At 41.0% G+C, this 19,627-nt stretch overlaps 1 protein-coding gene across 2 annotated transcripts in view; it reads left to right on the top strand.

Annotated features, from left to right (window-relative positions):
* Positions 1–813: 813 nt before the first annotated feature.
* The window catches only part of MOXD1 (monooxygenase DBH like 1), a 127,760-nt gene continuing 108,946 nt past the window's right edge, over positions 814–19,627 (top strand). For both annotated transcript variants that reach the window (XM_054492895.2, XM_054492894.2), the window contains exon 1: positions 814–1,174. In XM_054492895.2, coding sequence (XP_054348870.1) covers positions 911–1,174 — 264 coding nt within the window. In that variant the 5' untranslated portion in view covers positions 814–910. The remainder of the gene's footprint in view (positions 1,175–19,627) is intronic.

The raw sequence follows: 19,627 nt of genomic DNA, 5'->3' as shown, positions 1-19,627 counted from the left end.
AATAGCAAGAAAAGAGAATGTTAAATTAAAATATAACTCTCAAATGACAATTCACCCCTTACCTTCTCTGCTGATGGCAAAGTAGTTTGGCTGACTTTGTCCCATCAACGCCAAACCAAACCAAACAAAAACTAGGTGAAGGCAAGCGTCAGGGCTGCAACTCCTGCCGTGAGGAGCAAGCTCTGCGGCCCCGCAGGGTGGGAGGGTGAAAGAAATGCTCGAGGGGGAGTGGGGGAAGGTGAACTTTGTCCCTCCATTGAAATAGGGACGTCAGTGGGAACAAAGGTTCTGGAAAGTCGACAGCAACGGATACGGAGACGTGAAGGTTACCCTGGACGGGCCTTTCTGTCCATCGCACCCCAGACTACCCCCTTTGCTCACTCAATTCCTCCTCTCCAGGCTAAACTTGCTCTCTGTCGTCAATGTCCGTTCTTTCCCCAGTAACCTCTCGCCCACGTCCCGCAGAGCCCACGCTCTTCCCGCTCTAGGATTCTCTTGCCCTCCTCCTTTTCCCTCTGCCTCTGGCCTCCTTTTCTCCTCTCTCGGCGTCTGCCTCCTCCTGCCTCCTCCTCTCTTTCTTTCTGCGAAGCCCCTCGCTTTCCTTCCCACCGAGCCCCGACCTCGGGGACCAAGTCAGGGGTCGGGGGCTGCAGGTGGATCCGCTGGAAGCGCCGGGCAGGGTGAGAGTTGGCGGGGCTGGGACCCGACGGGATGGAACCGAACGGGACGGGACGGGGCGCGCCCTGTAGGCCGCCCGGGGCGGGGAGAGCGGGTCCTGCCCCTCCCGGGCGGGCGCGCGGCCGGCCCGAGGGGCGGTCCCTGGGCTCCTGCTCGCCGCCGCCGCTCCTCGTTCTGCTCCTCACTCCCCAGCGGCTGGAGGCCGGTACCGGCGGGCAGGAGGCGCCCGAGGATGTGCTGCTGGCCCCTGCTCCTGCTGTGGGGGCTGCTCCCCGGGGCGGCGGCGGGGGGCTCGGGCCGAACCTACCCGCACCGGACCCTCCTGGACTCGGAGGGCAAGTACTGGCTGGGCTGGAGCGAGCGGGGCAGCCAGATCGCCTTCCGCCTCCAGGTGCGCACTGCAGGCTACGTGGGCTTCGGCTTCTCGCCCACCGGGGCCATGGCGTCCGCCGACATCGTCGTGGGCGGGGTGGCCCACGGGCGGCCCTACCTCCAGGTAAGCGCGTCTTCTCCCGGAGCCCGCCTGGCCGAGCCCGGTCCCGTCCGGACCCCAGAGAGGGCGCAGGTGCGGGGCGTCCCCGGGGCCCGCAGCTCCCTCTCACCTGGCGCAGCCCGGCACCCCGGCCACGCTCACTCTCACCTCCGCGGGCAGCGCCTGCGCTCCCGGAGCCCCAGAAGGCGCGCGGTAGGGAAGCCCAGGCAGGTTTCCCTCTTTGAACACTTTCTTGTCCCCAGCGCCCCACTTAATAGACGCCCCCCCGCCTACACACCTGCAATACACCCCGCTTCATCCCTGATGGGAAGGGAGAAGAACCTAGGCTTTGGCTTTGGGGACCTAACGGGACAGCTCTCAGAGGAGGGAAGGGACAGAGCGCTTTAGTACTTCGCGGACTTGCTGTCTAGGAGTGGAAATCTCAGAACTTCCCAAATCGTGGCTATTTTGGAGCCTCCAGGCGCGGGGCTGATGTCAGAGACACCATTCTCCAGAAGAATGAAGGGTCCCTAAGAATCGCTTAGGGACTTTCCTATTCCGAGAGCTGTTCAGGAAGCCACATTTAGACACCAAAATCGAAGGTCCCCAGGCAAAATATCCTATGAAGTGGCAAAACTTTGGCTTACTTTAATAACCAATAAAGTTAATTTGACCGCTGCTGATTTGCTTTGAAGGAGCCTAAGTAACCACCTTGCCTGTTCATGGGTGCCTTACTAAATAGAAAGAAAAAAAAAAAAAAAGGAAGAAGAAGATTGTGAGATGACCGGAATGATTAGGTGGTTAGGTTTCCTGGACATGCTTGCTTGATCGTGACCAACGTTTGGATGGCGGTGAACGTACACGCTTTGTTACTTACAAAAATTCATCCGAACATACTGCCCTTTGCTAAAAGTCTTGATCCAGATGAAGACTCCGAATTGTTCTGGCATTGCATTAAGGCTTTTATAGTATTTAAATCAGTGTTCTCGGTGGATTTAGAGTGCGCTTCTTAGTAATTTTATCCCCAGGTTCTTTTCGACTGAAATATGCCATCAAATTTGAACGCTGATTCTGGCGCTGAGCTGTTAACTCTGGCAGGAAATAAAGTGACAACAATAAAAAGTTCAAAACCACTCTATTATCTACTTTTTCATAAATTAATCGTTTCTTCCCCCAAATAAGTAACTTTACAACTCCAATAAAATAAAGTTTTATGAGGATTGCATTCTGCTGAAGTCACTGATGTATAAATATTCTCCTGCAGCATCTCAGACATTAACTTTATGAACCAAGTATTTGACCACAAATGCAGGCCTCACTAGGGGAATGACTCATTCTCCTGTGATATAAAGTAGACAATACCTTATTTAAATACCTATTTAATGTTTTTTATAAAAAGAAATTTTGACTGTTTAGGGAGAGGAGTATAGTATGCCCCTTAACTATCCTTGCATGTTCTACAAAAGGGAGCATAACTCTTACTATGCTAATATTATAAAATGGGACATACTTTGAATGTTAACTCCATATTATTTTCCCCCAAAGAGTAGCATTTCTAGAAAGCCCACCCAATTGTATGTCAAATGAAAAGCCGTGAGTAGGATTCTGATTCAATATGCCATAATAGGCCCACCACAAAGATAAACTTGGTTAAACTACAGTGTTTTCATCCTGTTTGTGGTTCTTCATAAAGACTGCATAGGACTTAGTTAAGTACTCTTTAGACTGACTTTGAAACACAGAAATTTTCTTAAAGTAATTAGTGAATACACATCACTATGGGATAAATTATGGCTGGCTGCATTCTCAATACATTTAATGAGCAATAAATAGGATTTCCCCTCCATTTTTATTCCTAAGGAAATAAAATCATTTTTACATGTAAAGGATGATCGTTTTCTTACTTGGCTGACATATTTTACCATTCCATTTCCATAAACATTCTACTCATTTTAGGACATACAAAATGCATTAAAATTATGCTATTCAATTAAATGGAAAGACAGTTTACTTAAAATCTCTTTAATAAGATGAAATACACCAAATACTATAAATGAAATAAATGTATCAATTTCAGTTTTATTATTCAGGCTGAATGATTCCATTCTCCAATGCTCGAAATTCAATCTACTGTCTAGAAACTATTTATTTAAGATTCTTCATACACTAGTGTGAGAAGGGTATTTTCAGCAACTATACCAAAATGTGAATAGGATTCTCTCTTTCTTTTTTTTTTTTTTTTTTTTTGAGACAAAGTCTCTCTTTATTGCCCAGGCTAGATTGCAGTGGTGCGATCTCAGCTCACTGCAACCTCACTTCCCAGGTTCAAGCGATTCTCGTGCCTCAGCCTCCCAAGTAGCTGGGATTACAGGCGCCCGCCACCACGACTGGCTGATTTTTGTATTTTGGTAGGGACCCGGTTTCATCAGGCTGGTCAGGCTGGTCTCAAACTCCTGACCTCAGGTGATCCACCTGCCTCGGCCTCCTAAAGTGCTGGGATTACAGGCATGAGCCACCACGCCAGGCCATAAATAGGATTCTTAAATGTAGCATATTTGATTCTATTAGTAGACTTCATGTTTTGTGTAATTTTGCTCCCGGTGAAAACAACATTTATATAGAACAATGACACAAAAAACATTGGCTCCTGGGACATCAATATATGCACAGCAGCCACTAAGAGTTGGACAATTACACCAGGGTGTATGATAATAACCTAACTTGCTATCCTAGTCACCTCATCATGTGGCTTTTTTGCATGTATTTTATTTTATCCTTTTAAATTTAATTTTAAACTAAAACTTTAGTTTTTAAAAATTATTCTGACTTTTATTTTCCTAATTATATTAAACTCTTCTTTTCGAAAGGGTGTTAACTCCTTGAGAACTATGTAAATGTAAATTTTTATCAATCAGGTAGAGAATCATTGGCTTAATAGATGTCACAAGCCCAAATGTCTATAGATGTCGGGAAATAAATCTAGGAGTGACTGGAGGCCATTAACTTAAGTGAAACAAGCTAGATGCAGAAAGATAAATACTGCATGTTCTCACTTATAAGTGGGAGATAAATAATGTGTACAAAGGATGTGGAGTGTGGAATGATAGACAATAGAGACTCAAAAGGGTGAAGGAGTGGGAAGGTGTGGAGGAATAGAAATTACTTATTTGTTACAGTGTATGTTATTTGGGTTATGGATACACTAAAAGCCCTGACTTCACCACTGTGCAATCTCTGTGTGTAAAGAATCTGCACTTGTAACCCATACATTTATACAAATTAAAAAATGAGAAAAAGAAAAGAGTGATGAGAGCTTGAATGGAACAGGCAAGATGTAATACAACAGAGAGGAGATGGTACTGAGGGAACTGGGGGTTTTGTGAGTGAATTACTGTTAAAAGGGAATGTAAATTCAGTATTGCCAGATCTTCTGTTTGTTCTTTTTTTTTTGAGAGAAGACAAAAATTTAGATTCTCTCTACTCTTTCTTTCTCTCTCTCTCTCTCTCTGTGTGTGTTTATATAAAAATCTAATTACTAAATACTGGCAACAATTCGACCGTCATATAGTGTGCATGCACACACACTCACACACAATTTCAGCTGGGATATATCTTATAGACAGCCTAATCTGGGACTCAGAGAGAAAGTCTAGTGTTGATAAAGAATCAACCCAAATAATGAAAATTCATGAAAGGCAGAGAGGCAAGTCCCATTTCTTTTTAGGCCAGTTCTATTCTATGCCAGGAAATGGGTCCAGTATTGGGGGCCTTGCCCATTGTTTTGGCTGTCTATTCTTGGTAACAAACCATCTCCATACAGAGTAGCTTAACGCAATGACAAATTTCTTTTGCTCAGAAGTCTGAAATTTGGTAGGGACAACTCCAAAGTGGGTGATTGGAAGAATATGAAGCCTTGTTTCCTTGAAGTTATGGCTGGCAGTTGATGTTGGCTCTTGGCAGGGGACCTTGCCTGGTGCTGTGGTAGGATCATAGCCTCTCTGTGTGGCTGCTTGACTTCGTCACAGCATAGTGGCAGGTCCCAAGAGGGAACCAAGAGGCCAGGTTGAAACTGTATAGCCTTTTATGACTTAGTCTTTCACTGTGGTCACAAGCCCACTAGATTCAAGAGGGAATGTAGACTCTATCTGAACATCACGTAAGAAGACAGTCACGTGGGAATTCAGCAGTAAAGCCCCAAGTCTTGGACTTTCTATGCTGGGGGAGACTTTTTATTACTGATTCAATCTCATTACTCATTGTTGGTCTATTCAGGTTTTTTAGTTCTTGATTCAGTCTTGGTAGGTTGTATGAGTCAAGGAATTTATCTATTTCCTCTAGGTTTTCTAGTTTGTGAGTGTATTGTTGTTCATAATAGTCCCTGATAATCTGTTGCATTTCTTTGGTATCAGTTATACTTGTCTATTTTTTCATTTTTGATTTTATTTGGGTATTCTCTCTTTTTTTCTTGGTTATTCTAGCAAGTTATTTATCAAGTTTGTTAATCTTTTTAAAAAACTAACTTTTCCTTTTATTGATCCTTTGTATTTTTTTTTGGTCTCTGTTTTGTTTAGTGTTGCTCTGATCTTTATTATTTCTTTTCTCCTACTAATTTTGGGTGTGGTTTTTCTTGTTCTTCTAGTTTTTTTAGGTGAATTATTAGATCGTTTATTTGAAATCTTTCTACTTTTTGATGTAGGTGTTTGTTGCTATAAACTTTCCTCTTAGCACTGCTTTTACTGTACCCTATAGGTTTTGATATGTTATGTTTCCATTTTATTTAAGAATTTTTTTATTTCCTCTTTAATTTCTTTCTTGACCCATTGGTCATTCAGGAGTATGTTGTTTAATTTTCGTGTATTTGCACAGTTTCCAAAGTTCCTCTTGTTATTGGTTTCCAGTTTTATTTCATTGTGGTCTGAGAAGATACTTGATATGATTTCGATTTTTTAAAATTTATTGAGACTTGTTTTGTGTCCTAACATATGGGCTGTCCTAAGGAATGTTTCATGTGCTGATGAGAAGAATGTATATTCTGTAGCTGTTGGATGAAATGTTCTGTAAATGTCTGTTAGGTCCATTTAGTCTAATGTGCAATTTAAATCCAGTGTTTCTTTGTTAATTTTCTGTTTAGATGACCTGTCTAATGCTGAGAGTGGGCTGTTAACGTTCCTAACTTATTACTGTATTGGAGTCTATCACTCCCTTTAGATCTAATAATAATTGCTTTATAGATCTGGGTGTTTTGGTGTTGAGTGCATATGTATTTAGAATTGTTGTATTTCTAAATATATATGCAGCTCTTGCTGAGTTGATCCCTTTATCATTACGTAATGACTTTCTTTGTCACTTTTTAGCGTTTTTTACTTAAGGTATGTTTCACCTGATATAAGTATAGCCACTCATGCTCACTTTTGAATTTTGTTTGCATGGAAGTTCTTCTCCCATCCTTTAATTTCAGTTACTATGTGGCTTTACAGGTGAGATGAGTATGGTAAGCAGTGTAGTCAGGTCATGTTTTTTAATCCATTCAGCCAGTCTGTATTTTTAAGTGAAAGTTTTAATTTGTTTACATTCCGGGTTATTATTGATATGTGAGAGCTTATTCCTCTTATTTTATTAACTGATTTCTAGTTGTTTTGTGTATCCTCTGTTCTTTTCTTACTCTCTTATTTTTTATTATTGTGGTTTTGTGGTTTTTGTGTAGTGGTAAACTTCTAGTCTTTTCCTTCTTTGTACGTTTGCTCTAGTAGTTTTTATATTTCATGTGTTTTAATGATATTAGGTATTGTTCTCACTTTTGGTTGTAGGATTCCCTTGACATCTCTTGTAGATCTGGTCTAGTGGTGATAAACTCCCTCAGCTTTTGCTTGTCTGGGAAAGACTTCATTTCTCTTTCATTTTATAAAGAATAACTTTTCTGGGTATGGTATCTTTGGTTGGCAGTTTTTTTTTCCTTTCAGCATCTTGAATATATCAGCCCATTCTTTCCTAGTCTATAAGGTTTCTGCTGTTAGTCTAGTCTGATAGAGGTACCTTTATAAGTGACTTGATGCTCTTCTCTTGCTTTCTTGAGTTTTCTCTGTGTCTTTGACCTCTGATATTTTGACTATAATGTGCTGAGCAGAAGAACTTTTTGAATTGTATCTGTTTGAAGACCTTTGAGCCTCTTGTTTCTGGATGTCTAAAGTTTTTTGCAGGACTTGGGAAGTTTTTATCTATTGTTTTGTTAAATAGGTTTTCTAACTCCTTCATTTTCTCTTCGCCTTCTCAGATCCTAAATTCAAATACTTGGTCACTTTATGATGTTATATAGGCTTTGCTCATTCTTTTTTTATCCTTTTTATTTATTTTTGTCTGAGTTATTTCAAAATACCTCTCTTCAAGTTCTGAGATTCTTTCTTTTGCTTCATCTAGTCTATTGTTGAAGCTTTAGAATGTATTTTGTATTTAATTCAATGAATTCTTCAGTTGTAGAATTTCTGTTTGGTTCTCTTTTTTTATGACATCTATCTCTTTGGTAAATTTCTCATTTATTTCCTGAATTTCTTTTCTGGTTTCTTTGCATTATTTTTCAGTATTCTGTTGTGTCTTACTGAGCTTCTTTGAAATCAACATTTTGAAATCTTTTTTGGGGGGGGTATTTCTTAAATTTCTTTTTGATGAGAATCTGTTGCTGGATAATTATCGTATGCCTTTGGAGATACCATATTTCCTTATTTTTTCATGCTTCTTGTGTCCTTACATTGATCATTTATGCATCTGATACAACAGTTGCTCCAGTTTTTTGAATTTGCTTTCATAGGGGATGACATTTCTTGAAGATTTATCTATGGTGTTGGCTGGGTAGGGCACTTTGGCCTTGACTCTAGGTGTGGGTGGTTGTATGGTCTCTGTGTAATTTTTCCAGCTGAAAACAGTGTCAGTGGTATCTGTGATTTCCTCAGTGGTTTAGGGTGTGATTATTAGTGGAGGTTGTGGTGAAGTTTTGCTGGGAACTAGGACATTAGGTGGGCCAGTCTTTGGGCCTCAGTGGTGGCAGCAGTGGGTTGAGCATTAGCCTTTCCAGGTACTGGGAATATCATCGTGGGTCAGGAGGATGGGCAGGTTATCATGCTTCTGGGTAGCAGGTATGCTGTGGCAATGGCAGTAGCTGTGATGGGACAACTTTCTGGAACCCAAGTGGTCAGTGCTGGTGTTGGTGATGTCCATGATGAACTGGGCAAGCTGGTCCTCCGTCCTGCAGATGGCACATGAAAATGTACAGCTGCCTTTTTGTTGGGGTGGCAAGCTCACTTCCAGTGGCTCCTGCCTCAGCCCAACAGTGGTGTCTGCGGGTGATGAGTGTCAGTTGGGCTCCAGGGATATGGAGGTGCAGGGGCTCTTGGGCCCCCAGGCAGGACACATTCTGGCAGGGTCGGGGCTTTCATAATGGCACAGTGCTGCAGCTGCTTAGGACTTGGGGGTTTGTAGGACTCAGCATGAGCTCCCTGTCTAGAACAATGCCGTTATGTGATCTCTAGGCAGTTCTCTGTGAGTCTCAGGGCCCATGAGAGTCCAGGGGGCTCTCCTATGGCTAGCATTGTAGAGTTATGTGGCAGGAATGTGGACCACTTGGTGTCTCTCACTTACCCTTTCCTCACATTAAGGAGCCTCTCCGGGCTCCCAGCTGATCCCAGCTAAGCTGGCTTCCTTGCTTCCCTCTCCTTCCTTGCTTTCGGTGCTTCCCATCACTTCTCTGTTGAATTCCAGTATTCTCTCTCAGATGATCTATTCAAAATGTGATTATCTAATTGCTATTTTAGCTCCTCCCCCTGGAAAAGGTGAGTACCAGATGCATTTAGTCAGCTGTCTTGAAGCTTCCTGTCTACATGCATCCTTTCTCTCTTGGCACTACTGAAATTAGGGGCAATCTTTACTTATTCTCTTTTCCTTTTCCCACCCCCTTCTCTGTCTGACACACACACACACACACACTCACTCCACTCACAAGGAGTTGGAAGCAGTTGGTAATTTTTCAACTGTCCTCCTATTCTATACCCTCTCCACCCTAGAAAAAGACTTCTGAAATTCAGCAACCATATATTTTTCAGTAGCTGGCAATCGCTAATTCAGGGTTAGGTCCAATGAGACTACCTCCAGAGGGCAGTGTGACATTTACCTGCAGACCTGTGGAGTTAAGAAATCAGATTTTACTTAAGGCCCTTTAAAGCTATATCCAGGGACCTGGCATATGGAAATCTGCGCTGCCCATTTTAACCTTTTTGACTCCTTCTGGAGATATTTCCGCAAAGAGGATATTAACAGGTATGATCAAAATGGGAAAGAAAAGAGAGAAATGTGGTTGTAAAGTGAAGCCTATCTCAGCATAATCCATTGGATAAATTGTTCTGGAGCAGCTCATGCTTGTGGAAACATTTCCCTTGAATGCTGCCGAGGTCAGTTTCTACACCGTCTTTCACAGAATTGTAGGGGTGAGGGGGGAAGCCATCTCCTTTTGCACTGGCTTTTCAAAACCTCACTATTTTGTCTCAGTGAATCAGTTCAACTCTCATTGCCCTGGTGGATTCATGTCCTTTCCTTGTTCTTTGCCCCTTTTTGACACAGAGCAACTCCACCCCCATCTGAATCATTTAGCAACTGTGAGTGCCCATTTGAGGCAAGTAATGCAGCCGATGAATGCTGAGTTTGTGTGAATTGCAGAAGAGAGCAACGTTGTTGAATATGCCAGTTGAATTTGCACAAAAATTGATTCACCCTTCTTATGGGGGTATAAATCACCCGTGAATGGAGGCTGAAACATATGTTATCATTTCTTACAGCCTTGCTTGCTTGTCTCAAAAACTGAGGCCTTCTGTGATGCGAAGTGTCTTCAGCAGCAGGATAATTGCTGCCGGGCCACTTGCTGAGGAAGTGCTTGGAACTGATTTGAAATCACAGAAAACAGTGAGCATTCTTTGTGGTTAACGATGTGCTTCTTTTAAGCACACCCCAGCCAATGGCAACAAAGAAATGTTTGGAAAGCAAATTGAAAGGCTGTAAGGGAGAGATGAAGAGAGTGTGCAACCCTGACACAACTCAGCTGGTGCTTTGTTAAGAGATATTTATAAGTCTTTAGATTATGCCCCCCAATTTCCAGGCAACGAAGAGACCTCTCCAAGTGTCATGCTTTGTGCATTAGTAATAAGGACACATGCTCCACAGTAATGCTGGAACACAGGATGATGCTCTTCAGCTGTATGCTTCTCCCTGGCAGAGCAGATGATTTCATAATTAGCCTGAGGAAACAGGCAGACCTAACAGCCAAGGAAACAATGCACCTGAATTGACAAACGAAGTTCAAGGCTTTAGGCAACTGATGACATATTTCTAGAGTGTTGGAAGAAGAGGCAAGAGTCTACTTCAAAGAAACTGAATGGTGGTTTATTGATTTTTCATTTGTAATAGAGCCATATTAAAATAAAGTTACTGGTGAAAGGGATGAATTCATTACACATTGTCATGTTTCTGGAAGTATTTGATCCACATGTAATTAAAAAAAAACTGCGTATGGATGACTCACAATGCTTTTTATTGTAACTTAAAAAAAAACTGGTAAAGAACTTTTAAACAGGAAAAACATTTCTCCAGGAAGCTTCTTCTAAATCTATTTCTTTTTAACTTGTTAAATTTCAGTAGAAAAAAAAGCTGTTCATAAGAACACCATACAGCGTATACGCAAAAATGTCTGCAAAAATAATTTCAAATGGATAATTTTTATTAAATGTAAGCTAGAGATTATATATCTGAGTATCATACAAATAATGTATAGATCAGATTTAATTTATTATGAAGGTCTATCTTATTCATCTAATTTAGCCAAACATTGTGAGAAAATCTTGACGCCATTCTTTCTTTTATGAGCTAAATATTGATGTTTTGCGTATTTACTCACTGCCTCTTAAGAGCTCATACTTCAGTTGATTCCCCTCAAACCTCCTACTCTTCCTTGCCTCTCCCCTTAATGTTTCAGGTGAGAAAACTAAACCTTAGGTAACTATTAAATGGCTTATTGGGCCATACAGATCAGCAGCCTGGATTTATTCCTCTGAGTCCCAGTTTGGTACTCTTCTTCTCCTGAAAGCAAACTGTAGCTTACATAAAAACATATGTTAATTTTCCTCCTAAATAGTGAAAGAACATGTATAATCAGATACATTTTAAACAAGTTGATAAAATGAAATCATGGCATTTCTCTTACTACTTTTATTCCACTATAAATGGCACACTGACACATTTCCATAATATGATTTTTATGATTTTTCATTCATCATATGCCATACCTTGTGATAAGTCCTTACAGTGTGTTCTCATGCAATTCTCATGATAGTCCTGTGAGGTCAATATCTTATTACTCTCATTTTGTAGGTATATAAACGTGGGCCTTCATGTCACACAGCGTGGAAATTGTCTGTGGCTATCATATGACTGTTTCAGGAAAGTACTCAATGTTGGAATGTTCATTTATTGAATATTCACTGAATGTTTATTGAACACTGCGAGATGCTGGGGACACAACATTGAATGAGATAAAACCATTGATATCATGGAGCCCGTATTGTGGTGGTGGGGGTAGCATTAAACAAATAAATAAACAAGAGAAACATCAGAAAGTGCTAAGTGCTAAGTGCTGTGCAGATAACTAAAACGGAGTGATGTGATAAGCAGTGTGTCTGTGTGGCTATTTGAGATCAGGATGCTGATACTCAAAACATGAAAGAAAACAAGTGTCCCAAGTTTTGAAGGTTGTCTTTCGACGTTAACCATAGTGTGTACAATTCAAAACATTATGTACTATGAAGAAGATGATCTGGCATAGGCATCAAAGAACTCAGTAGACCTTGAATACAGGAAACTACCTACCTGGGGAAAATATAATTAATGTTTTTTTCAAATGTGTCTGAACCGCATGAGCTCTCTTTTCTATTTCTGTGGCATTGTTACACAGATGTTTTAGTAAGCTCAGCTAGAGTCTTTCAAGCTTTGATCTAGGGACTTGGTGATTTTATAGAAGTTTCTTTCTTAGTACTAGGCGTGGATGTATTTCTCTTATATTCTGTATTCTTTCTCATCTTCAATAATATTAGAGAGCTAAAGGCCTTTGAGAAGATAGATCAACAAAAAATGTATGTCTGGGGAAGATTTCCATCTTTCATGCAATTTTTAAACTAAAACTTTGAAATCTCAAGTTTCTTAGGAAAAACTAAATTTCTGTCTTTTTTTTCTATGAAGTTTATACATTGAAACCTCACTTATAAAAGGAAATTCATGATAGATTTAACCAGGTAGACACTAGGCCTCCTGGTACTTGGTAGACCCAGATCCTTTTGGATAGGGCCAAGATGAGTTCATGCTATGGCAGATTGTAGTCCAGTCATGAGCAGGCCGAGTTAATAGAGAAGTGAGAACTGGGAAAGATACTTTTTATTCCTATGTCAAAATTTCAAGCTCATCTGCACATTAGAATCACTTGGAGATGTTTCAATAATTCCAGTGCCCAGACAACCCCATCCCCCACCAGTCAAAGCACAATCCCTGGGAGGTGGACACAGGCATTAATATATTTTTCAAGTTTCTCCGTTGATTCCAATGTGGGGCAAGTTGAGTAACTACTGACCTTATATGGTTAGGTTCTTTGGTAGGAATCAGGCAATTCGACCTGCAAAAGCATGGAAAATTGCAGATATAGGACATGGGGATACAAAGCAAGATTCCATACACAGCCATTCAGAGTGACCATCTGATGTTTTAAACAACGGCTAGCATGTGCTTGCACATTTAAGATTATTTTTTAAGATAGGAAAATAAGCTGGGTTTTCCTGGCATGGAAACCCTTCTGGGATAAGCTTAATGAGTAAGTATTTTCTCTAATTTATATAGTGAGGGCTGGGCACAGTGGCTCATACTTATAATCCCAGCTACTTGGGAGGTTGAGACAGGAGGATCACTTGAAGCCAGGAGTTTGAGGCTGTAGTGAGCTGTGATTGCACCACTGCACTCCAGCCTGGGCAACAGAGCAAGACTCTGTCCCCCAAATAATAATAGTAATAATTTATGGACTGACACAGAAATTGTTGAACTGAGGGTAGAGGTGTGTTTCAAAATTTTCTGAACTAGGAGCCTTTCTTTCATCCTCATAGCCCTCTCCCATTCCTACACACCTTTTGTCAACCGGTATCAGCTGCTGTATTTCTAAGCAACACGAATAACTGCACACACAGAGTTTAAAATTTAACAGTTGTGTGTGGTCACAGGGCGTCAAAGCAATGTTATTTCATTTCATTAGTAAATGAAAGTCCTAGGTAATTCTAGGCTTGTATTTAAGCCAAGAGAAGTATTCTTCTCCAAAATCTTTTATTAGAATTAACAGTAACAAAATGGACCCCCGTTTTATCCTGAAAAATTCGCCAGCATCTTTCCAGTTATGTAAATAGATATCCCTTCCCTTCCCTTTCCTCTCCATTCTCCAAGGTTACTAATAAGCAGGGAGATGCCCTCAAGCTATAGTTGCAGAAGGGAGGAGGAGGAAGAGTAACAGCAGTGGTGGATAATTAGTATCTTATTAGAGTATGGAAGGAACATTTGCAAGTTGATGACTGTATCAATGCTGCCAAATCTAGAGGTACCAGGAATGATTCCATGTGCTTGGCAGATATTCAATAAATATCTGCTGAGAAGTAAAGAGCAGGAAATCTTCTAGACGGGGTGTGAATCCCAGCACTGCTTGCTGCTTATTCATTGTGTGACCCTTGGCAAACTCCTTAACCTAAGTGACAGTTTCTTTCTGTGAAGAAGGGAGATCATATTTAATGCATGAGCTTTTGTGAGGATTAAATGAAATAGGCATGTAAAACTCTTAGTAGAGTACGTGACACACTGAAAATACTTAATAAATACAAGATATAATGAATCAATCGCTTAGTGTAATGAGAGGATGGTCAGAAGACCACATGAAGACAAATATTCCAGCTTTTGAACTTAGGGAAAAGGTCTGCACTAAATGTATAGGTGGGAGAGATTATAGTAATTTTTGAAAAAACTTTGAAGACAAACTTGAAGTACTTGGTTTGTGAACACCTTGTAATCATTAATGACTAGAGACCGGCATGGTTTCAGTACACAGATTATACAAGACTGCATTTTCTTTTGCATTTGATTTGCTGGACCTGTAGATTAGGGCATTAAATATAGGTGCATCTGAGTAATAGCAAGGTATTTTGCAGGGTTTCTCACTATATCCTTGTAGAGGATGCACTAATAAAGTTGAATTAGTTATAATCCTAAATATTTTAAACCCATACCCCAAACTCTTTTTTTTTTTAGACGGAGTTTCACTTTTTTGCCAGGCTGGAGTGCAGTGGCACGATCTTGGCTCACTACAACCTCTGTTCCCCAGGTTAAAATGATTCTCCTGCCTCAGCCTCCAGAGTAGCTAGGATTACAGGTGTGCACCACCATACCCGGCTAATTTTTGTACTTTTAGTAGAGATGGAGTTTCACCATGTTGGCCAGGCTGGTCTCAAACGCCTGACCTCAAGCGATCCACCTGCCTCGGCCTCCCAAAGTGGTGGAATTACAGGCGTGAGCTACCGTGCTCAGCCCCAAACTCATTATTAATAGACTGGCTACATTAGGTTACATAATGAGGACTTAAAAGATAGCGATATTCTAAAATAATAAAAGGAAACTAAAAGTTAAAAATTCATTGGGAATACAGGTAAAGTTCAACAACTCTTAAAAAATGATCTGTGCATGTACACAGTATAAAATTGTACTTAACTGGAATTCATATGAAAAAGCTCTACGTATTAGCTATATTGTATTAGCTCAATACAATGTGGCTGCCAAACAGATAAATGCAATATTAGCCTAAAATTCTACTGTTCATATCAAAGGAAGTAATATTGACATAGCACCCTATCTTAGGCTGACCACACCAGAGGACTCCTTCTGGAAATAGCTTTTAATGGACATATGGATAAACTGGAGCATATCAAAGAATTACAAGGATAGTTGAAACCTTGGGAAATCTGAGTACCTGAGGAAAAAAAACAGCTGGCAATATTTTGCCTGGAGAAAGAACAATGAGAAAGACATGATCATTGTCTTTGGAGTAGTAGTGTACAGTCTTGCTCAGGAAAGCTGGATTAGTGCCTACTTATTAAGCCCCAGAAGAAAGAAGAGAAGACCCAATAAATGTAATGAAAGAGTAGAAGAATTTAGCTTACTATAAGGAATACATTTCTGACAATCAGAGATATTAAAATTGAGTGGTTGCCTTGTAAGACTGTGAGATCATGAGCATTGTCACTGGAAGTATTAAATACTGTGTGTTCATTTCTGAAAACATTTTTGAGACAAATTCTCCTTTGGTGGGAGCTGGGATTAGGTTTCCTTCAGCCTGTCTTCCAACTTATGTGTGATGCTAAAATTACTTTGCATTTACACTTTCAGGTTATTCAAGAAATGAATGGAAGGGAAGACATTAGCAACTATAAAACTGTCTATATTGTTTCTTCACCTGCCTCAAGAAGTTTTCCTGGTCTCTGGATAGATATGCATTGAATCATTATCATTACAGTGGTTATGAGAGTATTTCATCTCTTTCATCTCTCTTCCTGTTTTTTTTTTTTTTTTTTTTTTTTTGAGAGGGAGTCTTGCTGTGTCACCCAGGCTGGAGTGCAGTGGCGTGATCTCGGCTCACTGCAAGCTCCGCTTCCCGGGTTCACACCATTCTCCTGCCTCAGCCTCCCGAGTAGGTGGGACTACAGGCGCCTGCCACCAAGCCCGGCTAATTTTTTGTATTTTTAGTAGAGACGGGGTTTCACCGTGTTAGCCAGGATGGTCTTGATCTCCTGACCTCGTGATCCTCCCGCCTTGGCCTCCCAAAGCGCTGGGATTACAGGCGTGAGCCACCGTGCCTGGCCTTTTCTTTCTTTTCTTTTCTTTTTTTTTTTTTTGAGACGCAGTCTTGCACCGTCGCCCAGGCTGGAGTGCAGTGGCGCGATCTCGGCTCACTGCAAGCTCCACCTCCTGGGCTCACGCCATTCTCCTGCCTCAGCCTCCCGAGTGGCTGGGACTACAGGCGCCCGCCACCACGCCCAGCTAATTTTTTGTACTTTTAGTAGAGACAGGGTTTCACCATGTTAGCCAGGATGGTCTCGATCTCCTGACCTCGTGATCCGCCGGCCTCAGCCTCCCAGAGTGCTGGGATTACAGGCCTGAGCCACCGCGCCTGGCCTCTTTTCCTGTTTTTAATTTCAGTATATTGGTTGGGCTCAGTGGCTCACGCCTGTAATCCCAAAACTTTGGGAGGCCAAGGCAGGCAGATCGCTTGAGGTCAGGAGTTCCAGAGTTTGAGACCAGCCTGGCCAACATGGTGAAACCCTGCCTCTACTAATAATACAAAAATTAGCCAGGCATGGTGGCAGGCACCTGTAATCCCAGTTACTTGGGAGGCTGAGGTACGAGAATCGCTTGAACCCAGGAGGCGGAGATTGCAGGGAGCCAAGACTGTGCCACTGAACTTCAGCCGAGCCAATGGAGTGAAACTGTGTCTCAAATAATAATAATAATAATAATTTCCGTATATTTTGAATTCTCTATAGTTGTTATGTATAAGTTTTGAAATCTGAAAAAATAATTAAAAGAGGGAAAATAATGTTTTCTGACTGGTATATACTCAAAAGAAGGTGGAGGGCTTCAAAAGCAAAGCTTAGCGTGAAGTTTCTGAGGTCCTGAGCCCCTCCCCTGGTGGTGCATTACTTTGACCTAAGAACAGTCTACATGTTCTGTGCCTCCTGGCCTTCCCTCTAGGTAGGCATGTTAAACTTAACCTGACGTAACTCCAACCTGTTTCCTTCCCAGACTTCCCCATCTCTACAAATGGCACTTCTTGTTAGCTTTAGCTCCAGTCAAAAATTAGAAGCTATCCTTCTTTCTGGTCCTTTCTTCACCCAATATATAAAACGCGTCGTCAAGTTCTATTGACTCTTCCTCGAAACTAAATCTAACACCTGCCCACCTCTCTCCAGTGATACTACCACTCAAGCTTGAACCTGCAGGACCACTGCCAGTCTCCTGAGTGTCTTCCAAGCACCACTCCTATTCCTTCTTCTCCTCATTCCTCACATGGAAGCCACAGAAATATAGAGATACAGACACAGATACACATTATGCCACTTGCTGTTTATAGCTCCCTACAATGGCATGTAAGTTATCACAATGTTTGGGGCCTCATCTGATCTCTGCTGACCTCAGGGACCTCTTTGGGCACTGTAATTCAGTCCCACTGGCTTTTATTTGCTTAATCACACTGGATAACCCAACCTCCTGTCCAGGCCCTTTTCAATAGCTACTGTCTCTTCCTGGAAACTACTTTCTCCACACATTACATGGATGGTTCCTAATTGTGGTTTACTTCTCAGCCTAAGTATCTTTGCCTCAGTGGTGACTTTTCTGATCACTCACCCTGAAATAGCCTTCTGATCCCCCTGTTATCTCTGTTTTATTTTTCTGTAAGTATTTATCTAAAAATTGTTGGATATTTTATTATTTAAATTTCTTTAGAAATTGTCTGCCCCCCCAACTAAACTATAAGTTCCATTGTCTACTGTCCAGTATAGTCATGTATCCTCGACCCTACACAAGGTCTGAAGAATAGTAACTAAATAAAGTATATGCTGGGGAAAGAAAGGAGAGGGGAGAAGGAGGAAAAAAGGAAGAATGAAAGGGAGGGAGGGAGGGAGGAAGGAAGGAGGAAGGAAGGAAGGAAGGAAGGAAGGAAGGAAGAGAGGGAGGGAGGAAGGAAGAGAGGAAGGGAGAGAGGAAGAAAGGGAGGGAAGGATAAAGGAAAGAACTAGTTTTAACTTCAAAATTTATTCCTTGCAAAAAATAGACATAACCAGTTAAGATAATTCATTTTTTTTTTTTTTTGAGACAGAATCTCGCTTTGCCGCCCAGGCTGGACTGCAGTGGCATGATCTCGGCTCACTGCAACCCCCACCTCCCGGGTTCAAGTGATTCTCCAGCCTCAGCCTCCCGAGTAGCTGGGATTACAGGCGCCAGCCACCACAGCCGGCTAATTTTTGTATTTTTAGTAGAGATGGGGTTTCACTATGTTGGCCAGGCTTGCCTCAAACTCCTGACCTCAGGTGATCCGCCTGCCTTGGCCTCCCAAAGTGCTGGAATTACAGGTGTGAGCCACTGCGCCCAGCCATCATCCAAATTTTTTAAAAATTAAGGTGATGGGATAGGATGAAGGCAAAGTAGTATCTTATTCAGATGGTGTAGTCTGAAATTGTTTTTTCCACTGAAATATGTTATTCCAAATGAAGAGTCAAAATTTTGATTTTACTCTGTATCTTTGATGATTCTATAATTATAGCAAGGTATTGCATTATCCTACGTGACAACTGAAATGAGACAGTTGGCATGGGAGAAAATTCAGGGTGTTTGTGTTTAGAAGTTGACACTTAAAGAACAAACAGGTTGCTCAAGTGGGCCTCTTTCTCATTGGAACACTAGCTACAGGGTTCATTTGGCATTTTGGTAGGTATTTAACAGATCCCTTATTAGACATAGACAGTTTCAGCTTTATCTGAAGTGGTTTCTAAAAGGTAAGCACCTTCTATTTTGACATTCCACTTAAATTTCTAAGATTAGTGAAGAAATAACTTATTAAGATCAGCTTATATTGAACTCTGAAGATTCTGTTTATATAATTTGTTTATACAGCTCTAAGATTTTTTAGGATCAAAGATTCCCTTTAACACAAAATATTTATTATTATCCTATCAATATTATTAAACCACCATAACACTTATTATAGAAATTGATATTATAAACAAATGTTTGAAGTAACGAGGCTTTTGAGATTTAGAAAAAGAAAAACTACAAGCACCTGTTGAAGAAAATGATGACAGATGGTAACATTTTTCTCAAGAATCTCCCTGCAGCTGTGCTTACATTCAGTTTTCCAAGCTCAACCAAGGTCTATTCATATCTTTTATTACACCCGTAAGAGTTTTTACTTCCTCCTGTGTAACACAGCACCAGTCAAAGATTTTATTTGAGAGAAAAATAGACTGACAATGAGTGAGAACCAATTTAACATCTGTGTCATCATGCTTTTAAACAAGAGGTCATAGCAAGGTTTTTTTGGTATATGTTATCTCACTTTGAAAGTGACAGCAAGTACTCAGGCTATCATGCTAAATAACAGATGTCAACTTACTATCAGCTTCTAATGGCAATTTGTGTTATTGTTGCTACATAGCATTTTGAAACCTCAAGTATATATTTCATACATTTTTCAAAGCACGAAGTGTTCAAAAGAAAAAATATCTTGTGACAACATGTTTCAGAAATAATAGTCTATGGTACAACTGAAAATTAGCTTTATTATTGGAATTGAATTATTAACTAATTTTCAGGTGTAAC

This window comes from Pongo pygmaeus, chromosome 5, assembly GCF_028885625.2.
Source record: "Pongo pygmaeus isolate AG05252 chromosome 5, NHGRI_mPonPyg2-v2.0_pri, whole genome shotgun sequence".
In the NCBI taxonomy this organism is placed as follows: domain Eukaryota; kingdom Metazoa; phylum Chordata; class Mammalia; order Primates; family Hominidae; genus Pongo; species Pongo pygmaeus.
This window is presented reverse-complemented; position numbering and strand designations above follow the sequence as displayed.